At 46.6% G+C, this 17,426-nt stretch overlaps 1 protein-coding gene across 1 annotated transcript in view; it reads left to right on the forward strand.

Annotated features, from left to right (window-relative positions):
• LOC309559444 (major histocompatibility complex class I-related gene protein-like) overlaps nucleotides 1-17,210 on the forward strand; it is a gene marked incomplete at its 3' end in the record, with an annotated part of 74,689 nt that extends 57,479 nt beyond the window's left edge. Inside the window, exons 7-9 of the mRNA XM_082262703.1 lie at nucleotides 467-742; nucleotides 2,266-2,541; nucleotides 17,101-17,210. Of these exons, the coding sequence (XP_082118829.1) occupies nucleotides 467-742; nucleotides 2,266-2,541; nucleotides 17,101-17,210 (662 nt within the window). The remainder of the gene's footprint in view (nucleotides 1-466; nucleotides 743-2,265; nucleotides 2,542-17,100) is intronic.
• Between the last annotated feature and the right edge of the window lie 216 nt (nucleotides 17,211-17,426).

Here is a 17,426-nt window from a genome sequence, read left to right on the forward strand (position 1 = left end):
ATAAAATCCATACAAAACGTCACAATTCCACGATACACAAAGACAGCAGCATGGTTAACGCGTTTCACCAAAAGATTTGCTTAATCATAATCCGGAATTATGATTAAGCAAATCTTTTAGTGAAACGTGTTAACCTCGTGGAGTTGTAAAGATCTTTATGGATTTTATTGAATAAAGCTCTGAATTCCGAAGTGCAGTCGCTCTTCTTTACCTAATAGTGCATTACGCCCAGACCACGTACTGGGCAAGCACCTTGTCGTTCAGAGAGGGGATTGATTTCACCTAGAACAGTGTTGTTTTTTCTTTCTCTTTCATTATTACCTTACTGGCTGGATCACCCGTTGAAAATAAAGTAAAAAAGAAAACATGGTTTTGATGCCGTGTCATCTCTTTAACCAGATCTGGTGTATTGTTGAAGTTTTATTGCCTTACATTTATATTACATTTTAACTCATGCTCCCTACAGGGTCCCACACTCTCCAGCTTAGCTATGGCTGTCAAATGTATAACGAGGGCATCAGCAGTGGATATTATAGGTATGGCTTTGATGGGAAAGACTTCTTGATATTCCATTTAAACACCTTGCTGTGGACTCCTGGCATGCAGAAGGCAGAGATCAGCGCTCAGAGATGGAACAGTGACAGCGACATCGGTATGGGTGTGAAATTCTACCTTACTGAACACTGCATAAGTGCTCTCAAGAAGTACATTGGCTATGGGAGACAAGAGCTGGAGAAGAGAGGTGAGGATAAAGTCTGTGATAGTCTGAGATTCCTCTACTGTGATGCAGGCAGATCTAGTATTAAACTGATCATTAATTAACGTCCGGCCAAAACATTACTATACTATAAATTTACTATACTGTAGTGTCCTTCGTAGGTCATAAAATACTCTTTTCAGTTCAGTTTGTGTAAGTTCCTGATATTTGCCTTTATAATTAGTTGCTGCACGCCATATAAAAGGTAAAATGACAGTTGCAATAGAAATACCTTTCTCTCTAAATTCCACAGTGGAATAGTTGAAAATAGATGAGCAATCTAAAGCATTGCATATTGATATATTTTATTTTTTTATATACAAATAAAATACTTGTTCTAACCTTTTTTAATCATTTTTGTATTTAAGTGCTGCTGATCTTTTGCAACCTTTTTCTGTCTATTTAAAGAGTAACTCCACTTTTGTTGGAAAAAAAAGCATGCCCCTCTGGGATCTACAGTTCATCCGAAAAGTATTCACAGCGCTTCACTTTTTCAACATTTTGTTATGTTACAGCCTTATTCCAAAATGGATTAAATTCATTATTTTCCTAAAAATTCTACAAACAATACCCCTTAACCACTTGCCGACTGCCGTTAAAGAAGAAAAACAACAAAAATGACAAAAATCTTTCCCTTTGTTAGTAAGCGCGATAACTTTTGCGCAAACCAATCAAAATACGCTTTTTGCGATTTTTTTTTTTTTTTACCAAACATAGGTAGCATAAAACAAATTGGCCGAAAATGTTAAAAAATTTAGATTTTTACATTTTTTTGGGGGGGAATTTCATATAAAAAAATGTAAAAAATATTGTTATTTTTGCAAAATTGACGCTCTTTTTTTGTTTATAGCGCATGATCAAAAAAATCACACAGGTGATCAAATACCACCAAAAGAAAGCTAAGCTCTGTTTGTGGGAAAAAAAGGACGCCAAATTCGTTTAGATACAGCGTTGCACGACCGCGCAATTGTCCGTTAAAGTCACGCAGTGCCGAATCGCAAAATACCCCCTGGTCGTTTAGCAGCCAAATCCTCCGGGGCTTAAGTGGTTAATGGAATGGCAAAATAACACTGCGCTAGAGTACAGAAGAGCTGCTGGCACTAACAGCAAAAAATACACACTCTAAACAATATAAAAACAAAAAGTGCAGCGCTAAAATATTAAATCAACATTCATATAAAAATGGTGCTAAAAAAGTCCATAAAGATAAGTATTAGACGCCAGATCCACAAAGGTAGTCTCAGCCAAAAAAGAATCACTGGTGAAGATAAGTATATATGGTAAAGTAAAGGGTGACTAGAAATGTAATGCTTCACACCCAAAGTGAGCATATAAATCTGCTTACCAGACCATAAGACCACTAGATTATAGGTGGTCTAAAAGGCATAACCAGGTGCATCACTAAAGTTGGATGTCAGTCACATAAACCAACCTATGAATTATGCTTAATGAATCATCAACTTAGATAAGATATATATATATATATAAATGTTCTTTGTACCTTTCAGTTGTCCCAAAGGTAAAGATCACAAGTGAGGAATTCAGTGGAACTGCAAGACTTCAGTGCCTGGTGTACGGATTTCACCCCCGACCTGTGGATGTGAAGTGGGTGAGGAATGGAGAGGAACATGTTCCTTCAGATGAAATGAGTCCAATTCTCCCCCATCCTGATGGCACCTATCAGATCAGAGTCAGTGTGGAAGTGCCAACCAAGGAAGGAGATACTTACTCCTGTCATGTGGATCACAGCAGCCTGGGGGATGAGACTCTCAGTGTGAAATGGGGTAAGTGTTTTACAGAACACCTGTCAGTGATATACCTAATACATGTTGAACAAATGTCCTAAAATAAATTATATGGCCAAAAGCTTGTGAATTCCTGATCATCAAACCTGTATTATCTTGTTGGACATTCCATTTCAAATCCAAGGGCATTAATATGCAGATGTACCCTCCCTATTTTTACAGCTATAGCAACCTTTACTGTAATGGGAAGGTTTCCACAAGATTTTGGAGCGTGTCGGTAGAAATTTGTGACCATTCAGCCAAAAAAAGCCTTTGTAAGATTGGGTTGGATGAGAAGACCTTGTGGGGCCAGCAAGGAGGCTGGGGCCTTGAGCTATGTTAGACGCTGTCGACGAGGTCACTAACACTGCATATGGGGTGCCTTTACTATGGCGTGCCATCAGTGCTCCAGGACAAGGTGGGGACAGTGGTCATGGAAATTCAACCTTAAGATGGTCATCAAACTTAGAGATGGCCATGCACCATGTACACTGAATAAATAAACTGGACTCCAGTTAACTCTCTGGTCCCTTGTCAATGCACACCTTGACTGAAACTGTTGCATTTGGGAGAGACACACTGAGGCTATGCCCCCCTCCACCTGTCCAGTGCATCTCTGTCACTTCACTCCCAATGACAGAATGGGGTGCTGTCATGCAACTAGGGAGGACCTCATGCATGCACTTTGTTTTCTTATTCTTACCTGGCAGCCAGGCCAAGGGTCTCCATGATGCTAATCTTCTCCTGTTGCTATTGGAGATGGACTGCTGGGGAAGGGAGTCCCAGAGGCAACCCCCTTCCCCCCTCGCTATTGGAGCATGCCTTGCCTGGCACAGGTACCACACCTCATGACAGGCTGCTTGTGCTGGTTACTAGACCCCCATTACTCTAGCAACTACTTGCTTTAACTCTTGTAGAGCCATCTTCAAACCCCAATGGGCTTTAACTGACCCAAGCTACAGATGATGTGTAGAATACTGGTTACTTTCAAACACCTCTTTCAATAACTTTAGAGCAGGCAGAATGAAGCTTGAAGACTTTACTAATAAAACCTCAGTTTAACAGTTCTAAAAATCAAGCAGCCTCTTCAGCATCCTAACTGAACCTAACTGTAGTGGTGTCTTCAAGGCGAATTGCAAGTCCCAGCAGTCCCCCTACATGGTGGTAGTTGCAGAGTTCAGCAGCAGACCCTTACAACAGGAAGTCAAGGTTGCAAGGCCTCGACTCCGAGCAGGCTCTCCAGGGCCCAGACTCCTGTCCCTTTTGCAGAGATGTATAGTAAAGAAGTAGAACTACTTAAGTACTGTACTTAAGTACCGAAATGCGGTATCTGTACTTTCCTAGAGTAGAATTTTTTTCTCCTACTTCTACTTTTACTTCACTACATTTTTTCGATGATTTCGATACTTCTACTCCGATATTTTTTTTTGTGCTGCATCGTTACTCGTTACTTTTCTCTGCCTTTCCCTTTTTCTTTTTTGTTTGGTTTCCCTTTTTACTGCTCTCTCCTACTCTTTCAATTATCCTCCCTATTCTGCCTTCCCCCCTCCCCTTCCCTTTTCTATAGGAAGGCAAAGGTAAAGATACCCCCCTTTTTCATGGGTACCTGGTCTCTGGCCATTTGGGTAGCGTTGTTCCGCTCCAGGCTTCCGCTGGGCCGGCGTGGAGTGCTCCCACATGCGCCTCTCGGCGCTCTGACATGTGTGGCGGCCTTCGGCCACTCCGCTCCTCCCCTCCTTGTCTCCATTCGCTGACGTCTCAGCGCTGGGAGGCGGGGATTCTGGCGGCCGCTCAGTAGAGGCACGTGCGCATGCGCAGTGCGATCGAGGCACTGGCGGCTATCTTGGTTAAGGGAAACATGGGGGGTCTCTGATGTAAGGGGGGTCTTTGTGTGGGCGGTCTCTGATGTAAGGGGGCTCTGTGTGGGGGGTCTCTGATGTAAGGGGGGTCTCTGATGTAAGGGGGCTCTGTGGGGATGGTCTCTGATGTAAGGGGGCTCTGTGTTGGGGTCTCTGGATGTAAGGGGGGCTTTGTGTGAGGGGTCTCTAAAGTAAGGGGGCTTTGTGTGGGGAGTCTCTGATGTAAGGGGGGCTTTGTGTGGGGGGGTCTCTGATGTAAAGGGGGCTTTGTGTGTGGGGTCTTTGATGTAAGGGGGCTCTGTGTGGGGGGTCTCTGATGTAAGGGGCGCTGTGTGGGGGGTCTTTGATGTAAGGGGGCTCTGTGTGGGGGGTCTCTGATGTAAGGGGGCTCTGTGTGGGGATCTCTGATGTAAGGGGTCTCTGTGTGGGGGGTCTCTGATGTGTGGGGGTCTCTGATGTAAGGGGGCTCTGTGTGGGGGGGTCTCTGATGTAAGGGGGACTCTGATGTGGGGGGCTCTGATGTAAGGGGAGCTCTGTGGGGGGCTCTGATGTAGGGGGGGCTCTGTGGGGATGGTCTCTGATGTAAGGGGGCTCTGTGTTGGGGTCTCTGATGTAAGGGGGGCTTTGTGTGAGGGGGTCTCTAAAGTAAGGGGGCTTTGTGTGGGGATGGTCTCTGATGTAAGGGGGCTCTGTGTTGGGGTCTCTGATGTAAGGGGGGCTTTGTGTGGGGGGCTCTGATGTAAGGGGGCTCTGTGGGGGGGGTCTCTGATGTTAGGGGAGCTCTGTGAGGGGGGGTATCTGATGTAAAGGGGGCTCTGTATGGGGGTCTCTGATGTAAGGGGGCTCTGTGTGGGGGGTCTTTGATGTAAGGGGGGCTCTGTGTGGGGGGTCTCTGATGTAAAGGGGGCTCCTTGTGGGGGCTGGGGGGTCTCTGCTGTAAGGGTGCTCTGTGTGGGGGGTCTCTGATGTAAGTGGGGCCTCTGTGGGGGGTTTCTGTTGTAAGGGGGCTCCGTTGGGGGGTTTCTGTTGTAAGGGGGGCTCCGTTGGGGGGTCTCTGATGTAAGGGGGGTCTCTAATGTAAGGGGGACTAAGTTTGTAGTGATCATAAAAAAGAAAAGTCAAATGAAGTGCAAAAAAAGTGCAAGAAAAAATGTGCAGGGCGCTGGTGGGGGCGCCACAGGATCAGCTCGCACAGGGCGCTTGAACACCTAAGGCCGGCCCTGATTGGGAGGTTCTTTCCCATTAACAGCAGATATGAAATTATATTCATCTTGTTTTGTCACATATATATATATATATATATTTGAAGATTCACAATATTTTGAACTTTTTATTGACTTAGATTTCATACACTCTTCCTTTATTTCATTATTGGAATATATTGTTGTATATCACATTGGTTTATATATGATTTTGCGCACCAATAAGCTGTGGAGAAAAAAAAAAACAGGCAGGGAAGAGGAGGAGGGATGCTTTAAAAGGGGAAGGGAGGGACTTTTTCTGTTTTTTGTTTACAAAAAGTTACAGCCTAAGGAATTGTGATTGTCCTTTAGGTAAATCATTTGAAATAATAAAAAACAATATGATGTTCAAACTTTTGACTTCTTTCTTTAATAACTACATAACACAGTACTTCTACTTCTACTTTCAGTACTTGAGTAGAATTTTTTTTTCAAAACTACTGGTACTTTTTACTTTTAGTACTTAAGTAGCAATTTTTTTGAAAAAACTACTTGCAATGCTTAAGTAAAAAAAATGTTGAATACTTTAGTACTTCCACTTAAGTAACTTTTTCTGCGAGCACTTCCACTTCTACTTAAGTCACTTTTTGATCGAGCACTTGTACTTTTACTCAAGTAGAAATTTCGAGTTCTTTATACTAGTCTGCCCTTTTGTCAGCCCAATCCCTTCCTCCCTGGCTATGGCAGCCATATTAACTAACCTGCAGGAGGCAACCTGCCTACAACCTGACTAAAGCTGGATACACATTATGTAGTGCAAGGGCCTGCCTGATTGCATACAATTGAAAGTGTTTAGGTTTGACCTCATATTATATGGTGTTGGTAAGTCTAAAGGGCCATACACACTATAAGATTTTCTGAAGACCTTTTCCTTCAGATTTACCTTTTCTATGTAGTGCAAGGGCCTGCCAGATTGCATACAAATTGAAAGTGTTTAGGTTTGACCTCATATTATATGGTTTTGATAAATCTAAAGGAAAAAGTCTTCAGAAAATCTTATAGTGTGTATGGCCCATTATGGAGAAAATCCAAAGAAAATTGTATAGTGTGAATCTAGCTTTACTATGTGCATTCCAGTTGACCCCAAAGGTTTTCAATAAAGTTAAGGTCAAGTTCCTCTACACCATACCCATCAAACCATGTTTTTATGGAACTTGCTTTATGTACAGGAGCACAGTCCTGCTGGAACTGAAAAAAATCTTTGACAACGTTTCAGAAAAAGAAGGAACACAAGAACCGCGGCAGAATCGGCACCACGTGTTTAGGTGCCATTCAGATGAATGGCATCTGAAATGTGTGTTGTGCGATTTGTTATTCACACCTGGGTGTTTTGAAAGGCGCGGGCTATTCTTCCCATGATTCATAACGCCCAAGTGTGAATGCAGCATTTAAACTGGATAAATTTGTTTCCACCATTGCCTCTGCTTCTCTAGGGAATGTTGTTCATTCAATGTTTTGTGTTTTTTGACAATTTAGTTTTTTTATATTGTTATATGCGTATGGATTTTTCTATTGCTGCACAGGTTTATTTAAAAAATTTGACATGTTATGGTTTATAAACTATTTACTGTATATTTTATGTTACATTTATAGAACCCGGATTCCCCCCAGACAGGTTCTCTTTTCAAACGCCTTTTGGGGTTTAGAAGTGTTAATAATTTATATTGAGCAATGTGGCTGATTAATAAGACTTTGGCTGGGAACTGGTCTATCGCTTATTTTCACTTGCAGTGTCCTCTGAAGAGCAGTCTGCTGTGGGTCACTTTTAGGAAAGCAATTGACAGGCGGTGAGGAATCATTATGTTGCCTCCTTACCGCCTGTTTTAGTTCGTAAAGACCCGCATATGAATGTGGATTTTTGCTGCACCACAATGGAAAGCATTGTGGCTGCGGCATGTAACCCCCACTCGCTGCCTTTGTAGCTTCAGGGGAAGCAGTTGGGGGGTGATAAAAATGTTGCTCATCTGAATATTTTTTACTGCACCCCCCCAACTGCGAGTAAGGGCTGGTTCACACTAGTGCAATGCCAGACATCGCATGTGATTCACACCGCATTTCACTAGCAGGCCCTTGCACTACATAGTTGATGGTAAATCTAAAGGAAATCTACCAACAAAAGTTGTATGGTGTGTATCCAGCTTTAGTCAGGTTGTAGGCAGGTTGGTAGTTAGTTAATATGGCTTCCATAGCCAGGGAGTGTAAGGGCTGGTTCACACTTGTGCAATGCCAGACATCGCATGTGATTCACACCGCATTGCTGTGCAGATCACATGCGGTGTCTGTGCGATGCGAATTCAGCCGTACAAATTCGTGGAGGACCCTTGTTTTTGTCCGCAGAGTGAACTGATTTTGTAAATTGATTGTGGGGTGTCGTTAACGTAACATGCACTCCGAAATCAGTTTGCATGAACGGGTTGCGATTTTGATGCGGTGCGGATTTGCTGCGAATTCGCATTGCATCTAGTGTGAACCAGCCCTAAAGGAGGCCCTACTGTCAGATGATGTAACTGCAATCAATGAGCCTTGGCAAAGAATTTACTTGTCAGCCGTTTTCTGTTGGAAAGGTTAAGAGTCCTTTCACACGTGCTTTCCGCCCGGCGGACTCAGTTTTGCTCAGCAGAGATTGATCCACTGATCCCCGCTGAGCAGGCGGATGACAGCTCCATCTCTGCTCTGTGTGCAGAGAAGGACCTGTCAGATCCCCGCTCTCCTCTATGGGAGATTGGATGAAAATGGACCGCCTGTCCGTTTTCATCCGATCTGATCCTCCAGACTAATGGAAAATAGTGTTTCTCTTACGTCCTCCGACAGTCCCCGCCTCCTCTAAGTCATCACTATTGGGTATTGTCTTCCTATCCGTAGGAATAGCTAGGCATATAGACTTAGTCAAAAGACAAAAGGCATTAGCATATACACACCCATGGGGGCTGTCCCATCCGGTCAATACCCCCCCCCCCCCCCCTGCATCACCACTCCCAACTCAGTTTTAATCTGCCTAGCGTCAGGAATAGTCAGGCTACCTTGTGCTGGGGCTTCAGTCTCAGCCTTCCTAATCTTTTATTTGATTTTCTTTGAAAATGTCAGTTTTTTTCTCTTACTTTATTAGCTGTTTATTTTGTCAGCTCTAGTGTTAGTCTTCTCTTCGGATGAAGATGGATCATGCGGTGCTGGGATTCGGACTGACCGCCCTGGTTCTCCAGGGCACAGAGGGTCAGATGGACCCCCAGCCCACCATCGAGCGTTCAGCTATGGTTCGCCCTGGCATTACGAACGACCCATCCCTGTTCGCTGCAGGGATGCAGCCGTGAGGTGGCTACCTCACAGGACTAGTCTGCGGTACTGCAGCGTCATGTCCCTGGCTCACGGCACTCCCTGTCAGATGAGGACAGAGGTTTATCCGTGCATGGAGGCTCCCCCACGCCATGCGGTACAGGTAAGTACTTTTCTGTGTGGGGCCTTCTGTTTGGGGTGGCAGTCTGTGTTGCTGTGTGTCCCCATGTCTGTGCCTGTGTGACTCCCTGTGCGATCCCTGCGGGGTTCGCTTGTGCAGATCTGTATGTTTGCCGGGGGTCCCTGTTCCTGTGTCACCTTAGGTGCATATTAGGGGTGCAGACATTTATGCTTGTGCGGCGACCGCAGCGGGGATTCGCGCGGTTCGCCATCTTTACTGTGGGCACACATGTATAGCTCCTCTGGGGCAATTATACATGTCATTTTGGCGCCATCCGCTGCCATTTTTGGGCGGTGGAACGATCGGTCCGACCGCATGTCGGCGGCCATTTTGGCGTAGCCTCCAATGCATTCCTATGGGGCAGCCATTTTCCCGGGGTCTGGCTTACAGTCCAGCCCTCTCCAGCAGCACTTCCTTTCCATCAGCAGCAAGGACACGGGTAGCAACGCTCTGCGGGCTATGCAGGTTATCGCTCTCAATTTCCCTCTGTATATCGCTTCTGGCTCAGTTTCTTTTCTCCTTTGGGGGTCTTTCATAGCTGTGACAGTAGCGGTGGGCTGCGCACGCCGCAGCGCTCTTAAAGGGGACAGTACACCGTTTTTTGCACTGTAGTTCTGGTAACTCGAGCCATGGATTCTCAGGAAAGCAAGTTTCCTCCAGCTTTAGTGGGGGGCCCCAGTTCTCCTGTGGCCCCGCTGCGACCCGATCTGGCTCCTGTAGTAGCGACCTTAGTGGCAAATATGGAAATGCTGATGTCTGAACGGGCTGCGAGAAAGAGGCCCAGGTTGTCTCTCTCTTCTGATTCAGATGGGGATTTGGCTGCTGCTGCTGCGAGCGTGCCCTTTTCAGGGTCCCGCTCATCCTCAGACCCCCCGGGGTCTGGGGGGGAGCCTGAACTGGAGGGTGTTGATACATCCTCCCCAGGGTCACCTGAAGAACGGGCGACCATGGATGAGTTGATTGTTTCTGTAAAAAAAAACTTACATTTGGAGGATGAGCCCAGTCCTCCGGGCGTTGTGTCCTCATTTGGGACGCACAGGACCCGCAAGTCTGCGCAGGTGTACCCCACTGTGGCCGTGTTGAACAAGGCTCCCTTGGTTCCTACTGAGGAAACCCCGGTTTTCCGGGATCCCACGGACCGGCGGTTGGAGTCTCTAGCCTGCCATTCCTATACGGTGGCGGGTTCGTTGCTCAAACCCATTTTCGCGTCCGTTCTGGTGGCTCAGGCGGTGACTGATTGGACTAAGATGCTTAGGAGCAATCTCGTGTCTGATGACATGCCGCCTGCCCGGCTGAAAATGGTGGACCAGATTCACCAAGGAGTCATGTATTTGTGCAATGCAGCCTTGAATGAGGCCCCTTTGGTGGCTCGCCTCTCAAGTGTCGCAGTACTTAACCGGCGACTGATATGGCTGAAGAGCTGGTCGGCCGACCAGTGCTCACGGAAAACAGTTGCTGATTTTCCCTATGCTGGCTCTCGCCTTTTTGGCTTGGCGTTGGATACCCTGGTGAAGGGCGTCACGGGGGGCAAGAGCACTATGCTGCCCCAGAACCCGAAGAACAAGTCTTTCCGAGGCAAGCGGGGTTCTGCGCCTAGATCCACTCAGGGGTCCTTTTGTGCCTTTCGGAACCAATCCAAGGGCAAACCCTTCCATGCCCAGGGCAACCAGAAGAAGCCCTGGGCAGGTAAGCAGAAGGCCGGCAATGCCGGCTCGGCGGGGCAATCCGCCTCTGCCTGAAGGGGCGCCTTCAACGTCTGCGCGGTTTCCTCCAACCTTGGCTGCTCCGGATATCGGACAGGTGGGTTCAGGAAATCGTTCGATCAGGTTACAAGATCGAATTCCTTTCCCGGCCGGCGGACAGATTTTTTCCCCTCCAATCTCCATCTGCTTCCGGGGCGTCTGCAGGAATTGCATCAAGCGGTGCAGGACCTGCTTGCTCAGGGAGTGATTGTCCCGGTACCTCATCAGGACAGGTTTCGGGGGTTTTATTCAAATCTGTTCACTGTGCCCAGGAAGGAGGGCAAAGTGCGTCCTATTCTGGACCTGAAAGCGCTGAACCGCTTTGTGCGTGTTCGGAAGTTTCGAATGGAGTCTCTCTGTTCGGTTGTGGCCTCCTTGAGTCCAGGAGAATTCCTGGCTTCGATAGATCTGAAGGATGCGTACCTGCACATCCCTATCTTCGAGGGTCATCAGCGGTACTTTCGGTTTGCTATCGCAGAGGACCACTACCAGTTTGTGGCGTTACCTTTCGGTCTCGCTTCGGCACCCAGGGTGTTTACCAAGGTGTTGGCACCGGTCCTGGGCCTACTGCGGGCCCAGGGCATTGCGGTCCTGGGTTACCTGGATGATCTGCTTCTGAGATTGCGTGCCAGTCAGGACCTTGTGCGCGACCTGTCCATCACGGTACAGACGCTCCAGGAGTTCGAATGGACCATCAACGTTCAAAAATCAGCATTGTCCTCCATCGCTTCGCCTTCCCTATCTGGGAATGGTCCTGGACTCTGCTCAGGCAATGGTGTTCTTGCCGGAGGACAAGCTCCGGACTTTGCGGGACGAACTCAGGTCCCTCAGGGACAATCCGTCCTCGTCATTCAGGACCTGTATGCGGGGCCTGGGGTTGATGGTATCGGCCTTCGAGGCCATTCCCTTTGCTCAGTACCACACGCGGGCTCTCCAGAAGGAGATCCTGGCCAGGTGGGACAGACTTCCTCAGAACTTGGATCTGGATGTCTCCCTGAGTCGCCAGACCAGATTGGCTCTTCTATGGTGGATCCAGTCCCCGTCGGTGGTGGAAGGCAAGTCCTTCCGTCCGTTGGTGTGGACAGTGGTTACCACGGATGCCAGCCTGTCGGGCTGGGGTGGAGTCCTGGGCAACCTGATTCTGTCTTGGGCCGAGACTCATGTCCCGGCGATCTCGGCAGTTCACATTCCGGGTGTGGAAATTGGCAGGCCAACTATCTGAGCCGCCAGACCCTGGACTAGGGGGAATGGTCCCTTCACACGGTGGTCTTTCAGATGCTGTGTGCGAGATGGGGATCCCCAGATGTGAATCTGTTCGTATCCCCGGCTAAATCGAAAGGTGGAAAGATTTGTGGCAAGAACGCGCGATCTGTTGGCGGACGCCTCGGATGCGTTGGTGGCCCCTTGGCATCAGTATCGTCTGATGTACGCCTTTCCTCCGATTCAGTTACTATCCCGGTTCCTTCGCAGATTGGCCTCGGAACCGCACATGGTGATTCTGGTGGCACCGGACTGGCCACGCCGGTCCTGGTACGCCAACGTTGTTCACCTGGCAGTGGCACCTTCGTGGCGCCTGCCTCTGCGGGAAGATCTCCTGTCTCAAGGTCTGATCTTCCATCCTGCTTTACAGTCGCTGGCTTTAACGGCCTGGCTGTTAAGACCCAGGTCTTAAAGGACAAGGGTCTATCCCCTGAGGTTATCCCTACCCTGATCAAGGCTAGAAAATCCTCCTCTGGTAAGATCTATTACCGTACCTGGAAAGCCTATTTCACCTGGTGTGAGTCCAGGGGGTTCTCCCCTCGTTCTTACTCGGTGTCGAGAATCTTGGCTTTCCTCCAGTCTGGAGTGGATCAGCGCCTGGCGCTGGCCACGATAAAGGGCCAGGTGTCCGCACTGGCTGTCCTTTTCCAACGCCCTGTGGCGTCTCATTCCTTGGTGCGCACTTTCATTCAAGGTGTGCGACATTTGGCTCCTCCCAGGAAGGAGCCCTTACCTCCGTGGGACTTGAACTTAGTTCTGTCCGCGTTGCAGTGTGCTCCCTTTGAAAATATCAGGAAGATATCGTTGCCTCTGCTGTCGAAAAAGGTTGCTTTTCTGGTGGCGATCACTTCGGCTCGCAGGGTGTCGGAGCTGGCGGCGTTGTCTTGCCGCTCCCCTTACTTGATAATTCACAAGGATAAGGTGGTTTTGCGACCACCCCCATCCTTCCTTCCCAAGGTGATCTCTGAATATCACCTTAATGAGGACATTGTCCTGCCTTCGCTTTGTACGAAGCCTAAACATCCAAAGGAGATTGCTTTGCATTCCTTGGATGTTGTCAGGGCGATCAGAGTTTACCTGTCGTCTACGGAATCCTTTCGGAAGACGGATTCCCTCTTTGTCCTTCCTGAGGGACCTCGGGAGGGCATGGCTGCGTCCGCAGCGACTATTGCCAAATGGATCAGACAGACCATTGAACAGGCTTACGCCTTGAAGGAACGGGTTCCGCCCTTCCCTGTTAAGGCGCACTCTACCAGGTCTTTGAGTACTTCCTGGGCCTATTGGCATCGGGCCTCGGTGGCCCAGGTGTGCAAGGCGGCGACTTGGTCGTCGGTGCACACTTTTTCCAAGTTCTACAAAGTAAACGTTCTGGCATCAGCTGATGCTTCTTTTGGCCGCAAAGTTCTCAGTGCGGCTGTGCCATGATGGACCTTTGAATTTTTCTCTGGGTCCCTGGCTGTTGGCATTTGCTTTCCTGGGCTGTTGCTCCTGTTGAGCATTGTTTTTTCTGTTGCCCAGTTGGTTCTTACGGTGCATGTAAGATTCCTTTCTCTGATGTGGGTACTGCGTTGCCTTTTCTACGGTTGCATCTCCCACCCCTCTTGTCTATACTGCTTTGGGACATCCCAATAGTGATGACTTAGAGGAGGCGGCGACTGTCGGAAGACGTAAGAGAAAACGGAATTTTTGTAAAATCTTACCTGTAAAATTCCTTTCTCTGAGTCCTCCGACAGTCGCCGCCCCCGCCCCTCTTTTGGGGTTCTTCTTACCTACTGCTATGCTACCAAACTGAGTTGGGAGTGGTGATGCAGGGGGGGTATTGACCGGATGGGACAGCCCCCATGGGTGTGTATATGCTAATGCCTTTTGTCTTTTGACTAAGTCTATATGCCTAGCTATTCCTACGGATAGGAAGACAATACCCAATAGTGATGACTTAGAGGAGGCAGCGACTGTCGGAGGACTCAGAGAAAGGAATTTTACAGGTAAGATTTTACAAAAATTCAGTTTTCCATCCGTCTGGATTTCACGGACAGGATTGGATCGGATAGCAGCGGACATGTCACCGCTGACATCTGCTGCTCCATAGCAATATATAGAGCATCTGATCAGGCTCCACCTGAAAAACTGACAGGAGGATCTGATCAGAAAGCCCGGCCGTGTGAAAGGGCCCAAAGAGGTAAAGGCAAGCCCTGGGAGCTACAGGAGTCGTCTACAGCCTGCTATTCTAGTGGTTGGCTGAACGTAGCCTCAATCCGGGTAGGTACTATCAGTTCTTCTTCGTTCAACCCAGCAGGCTGAATGAACAAAAAAAATAAGGAGCTTGGGAGAAGATCCTCTACTACAGTGCCTTGAAAAAGTATTCATACCCCTTGAAATTTTCCACATTTTGTCATGTTACAACCAAAAACGTAAATGTTTTTTATTGGGATTTTATGGGATAGACCAACACAAAGTGGCACATAATTGTCAAGTGGAAGGAAAATGATAAATGGTTTTCAACATTTTTTACAAATAAATATGTGAAAAGTGTGGCGTGCATTTGTATTCACCCCCCTTTACTCTGATACCCCTAACTAAACTCTAGTGGAACCAATTGACTTCAGAAGTTACCTAATTAGTAAATAAAGTACAGTAAACCCCCCTCCATTGCGGGGGTTACGTTCCGGACCCAGCCGCGAAAATTGAAAATCCACGAAATAGAAAAACCCTATTAAAATGCATTGTAGGCATGTTTTTTTACTGTCACTGTACGTGTAAAATCATTTTAAGGTCTTTAAACACACTTTTAAAACAATAGAAACTCATTTAAACACATAAAAGATACTGAGAGACATAGCAAGAGCTGTGGGAAACACAAACATATTTCATTTTTAATGATTTATATAGTAAAATAACATTACAAAAAAAACGCAATATACCGGGACCGCAAAAACTGAAACGCGATGGAGCGGGGGTTTACTGTACACCTGCTTGCAATTTAATTTCATTATAAATACAGCGGTTCTGTGAAGCCCTCAGAGGTTTGTTAGAGAACCTTAGTGAACAAACAACATCATGAAGGCCAAGGCAAACACACCAGACAGGTCAGGGATAAAGTTGTGGAAAAGTTTAAAGCTGGGTTAGGTTATAAAAAATATCTCAAGCTTTGAACATCTCACAGAGCACTGTTCAATCTATCATCTGAAAATGGAAAGAGTATGGCACAACTGCAAACCTACCAAGACATGGCCGTCCACCTAAACTGACCGGCCGGGCAAGGAGAGCATTAATCAGAGAAGCAGCAAAGAGGCCCATGGTAACTCTGGAGGAGCTGCAGAGATCCACAGCTCAGGTGGGAGAATCTGTCCACAGGACAACTATTAGTCACCCACTCCACAAATCTGGCCTTTTTGGAAGACTGTCAAAAAGAAAGCAATTGGTGAAAGAAAGCCATAAGAAGTCCTGTTTGCAGCTTGCGAGAAGCCATTTGGGGGACACAGCAAACATGTGGAAGAAGGTGCTCTGGTCAGATGATACCGAAATTTAACTATTTGGCCTAAAAGCAAAACGCTATGTGCGGTGGAAAACTAACACTGATCATCACACTGAACACATCATCTCCACCCTGAAACATGGTGGTGGTGGTGGCAGCATCATATTGTGGGATGCTTTTCTTCAGCAGGGACAGGGAAGCTCATCAGAGTTGATGGGAAGATGGATGGAGCCAAATACAGGGCAATCTTAGAAGAAAACCTGTTAGAGTCTGCAAAAGACTTGAGACTGGGGCAGCAGGACAACGACCCTAAACATACAGCCAGGGCTACAATGGAATGGTTTGGATCAAAGCATATTCATGTGTTAGAATGGCCCAGTCAAAGTTCAGACCTAAATCCAATTGAGAATCTGTGGCAAGACTTGAAAATTGCTGTTCACAGACAATCTCCATCCAATCTGACAGAGCTTGAGCTATTTTGCAAAAAGAAATGGGCAAAAATATCCCTCTCTAGATGTGCAAAGCTGGAAGAGACATCCCCAAAAAGACTTGCAGCTGTAATTGCAGAGAAAGGTGGTTCTATAAAGTATTGACTCAGGGGGGTGAATACAAATGCACGCCACACTTCACAGATTTATTTGTAAAAAAAATTTGAAAAACATTTATTATTTTCCTTCCACTTCAGAATTATGTGCCACTTTGTGTTGGTCTATCACATAAAATCCCAATAAAATACATTTACGTTTTTTTGTTGTAACATGACAAAATGTGGAAAGATTCAAGGGGTATGAATACTTTTTCAAGGCACTGTAACTATTCAATGTTAGTACAGCGTTCTCCCCGCTAAGCTATTGTGTTCTGACAGGGAGACGGCCCCCCCCCCGCCAGAATACACCAGCCATCACTCGCAGCCATTGGCCAATTGGATACTGGTCTTCCAGCATGCCCATTTGACAGAAGCCGACCAGGCTGGTGTACACACAGGGGCAGAATGTCAGCTGGTTTCTGTTGAACTGGCTGATACCAGCTGATGTTTGGCCCGTGTGTACCAGGCTTTATACTTAATACTGATGCTTCTGTGCATTGGCATTTACTCATATATGTGTGTACAATGTATGTTCTGAACACAGAAGTTCATTGTATGGTAACTATGTCATGCACCCATTCGTGAGTAAATGGAGATGCAGAGAAGCATTTACAAGAGTAAAGCAACCCACATCTATTCAGTGTTTAAGCAAGCTCTGCATGGAACCTGCGGCTCCCTAAGTGGAAGGAAAACACCCAGAATTTTTAAACGAGCCATATACAGTATTCAGCCTCTCACCGTCCTTGTGCATGGGGTTTTACTATTACATGTCTTCTATTATAAAGTACTGTCTATATATATATATATATATATATATTATATATATATATGTATGTATATGCATGTATGTGTATATATATAATATATATGTATAGTATCTTTACCTGAACTTCTCACTTGTCAGATTCTCGGTATTCTTCCATCTCATGCGTTTCTCTCTTTCAGAACCTGGCAATGGCACCCAATTTACTATGATCATCGCCATTGCTTGTGCTGTTGTTGCCATCATCGCAGTCGCTCTTGGTGTTGGAATCTTTTGCTACAAAAGTAAGTGACAGATTTAAAATGTTACTTTCTGTCACAGTGTAAATGAATGTTGATTGCTTAAAGCATGGGTGTCCAACCTTTTGGCTTCTCTGGGCCACATTGAGTGTAGAGAAATTTTCTCGGGCTGCATATAAAATATATACTATAGTTAAGGTATACAGTATAAGTAATAAAATGCCGCTGCGCCCTTCCCACGCCCCCCACACTAATTTAACACAACTAGA

This window comes from Pelophylax lessonae (assembly GCF_965119305.1).
Source record: "Pelophylax lessonae genome assembly, chromosome: 7".
NCBI lineage: Eukaryota > Metazoa > Chordata > Amphibia > Anura > Ranidae > Pelophylax > Pelophylax lessonae.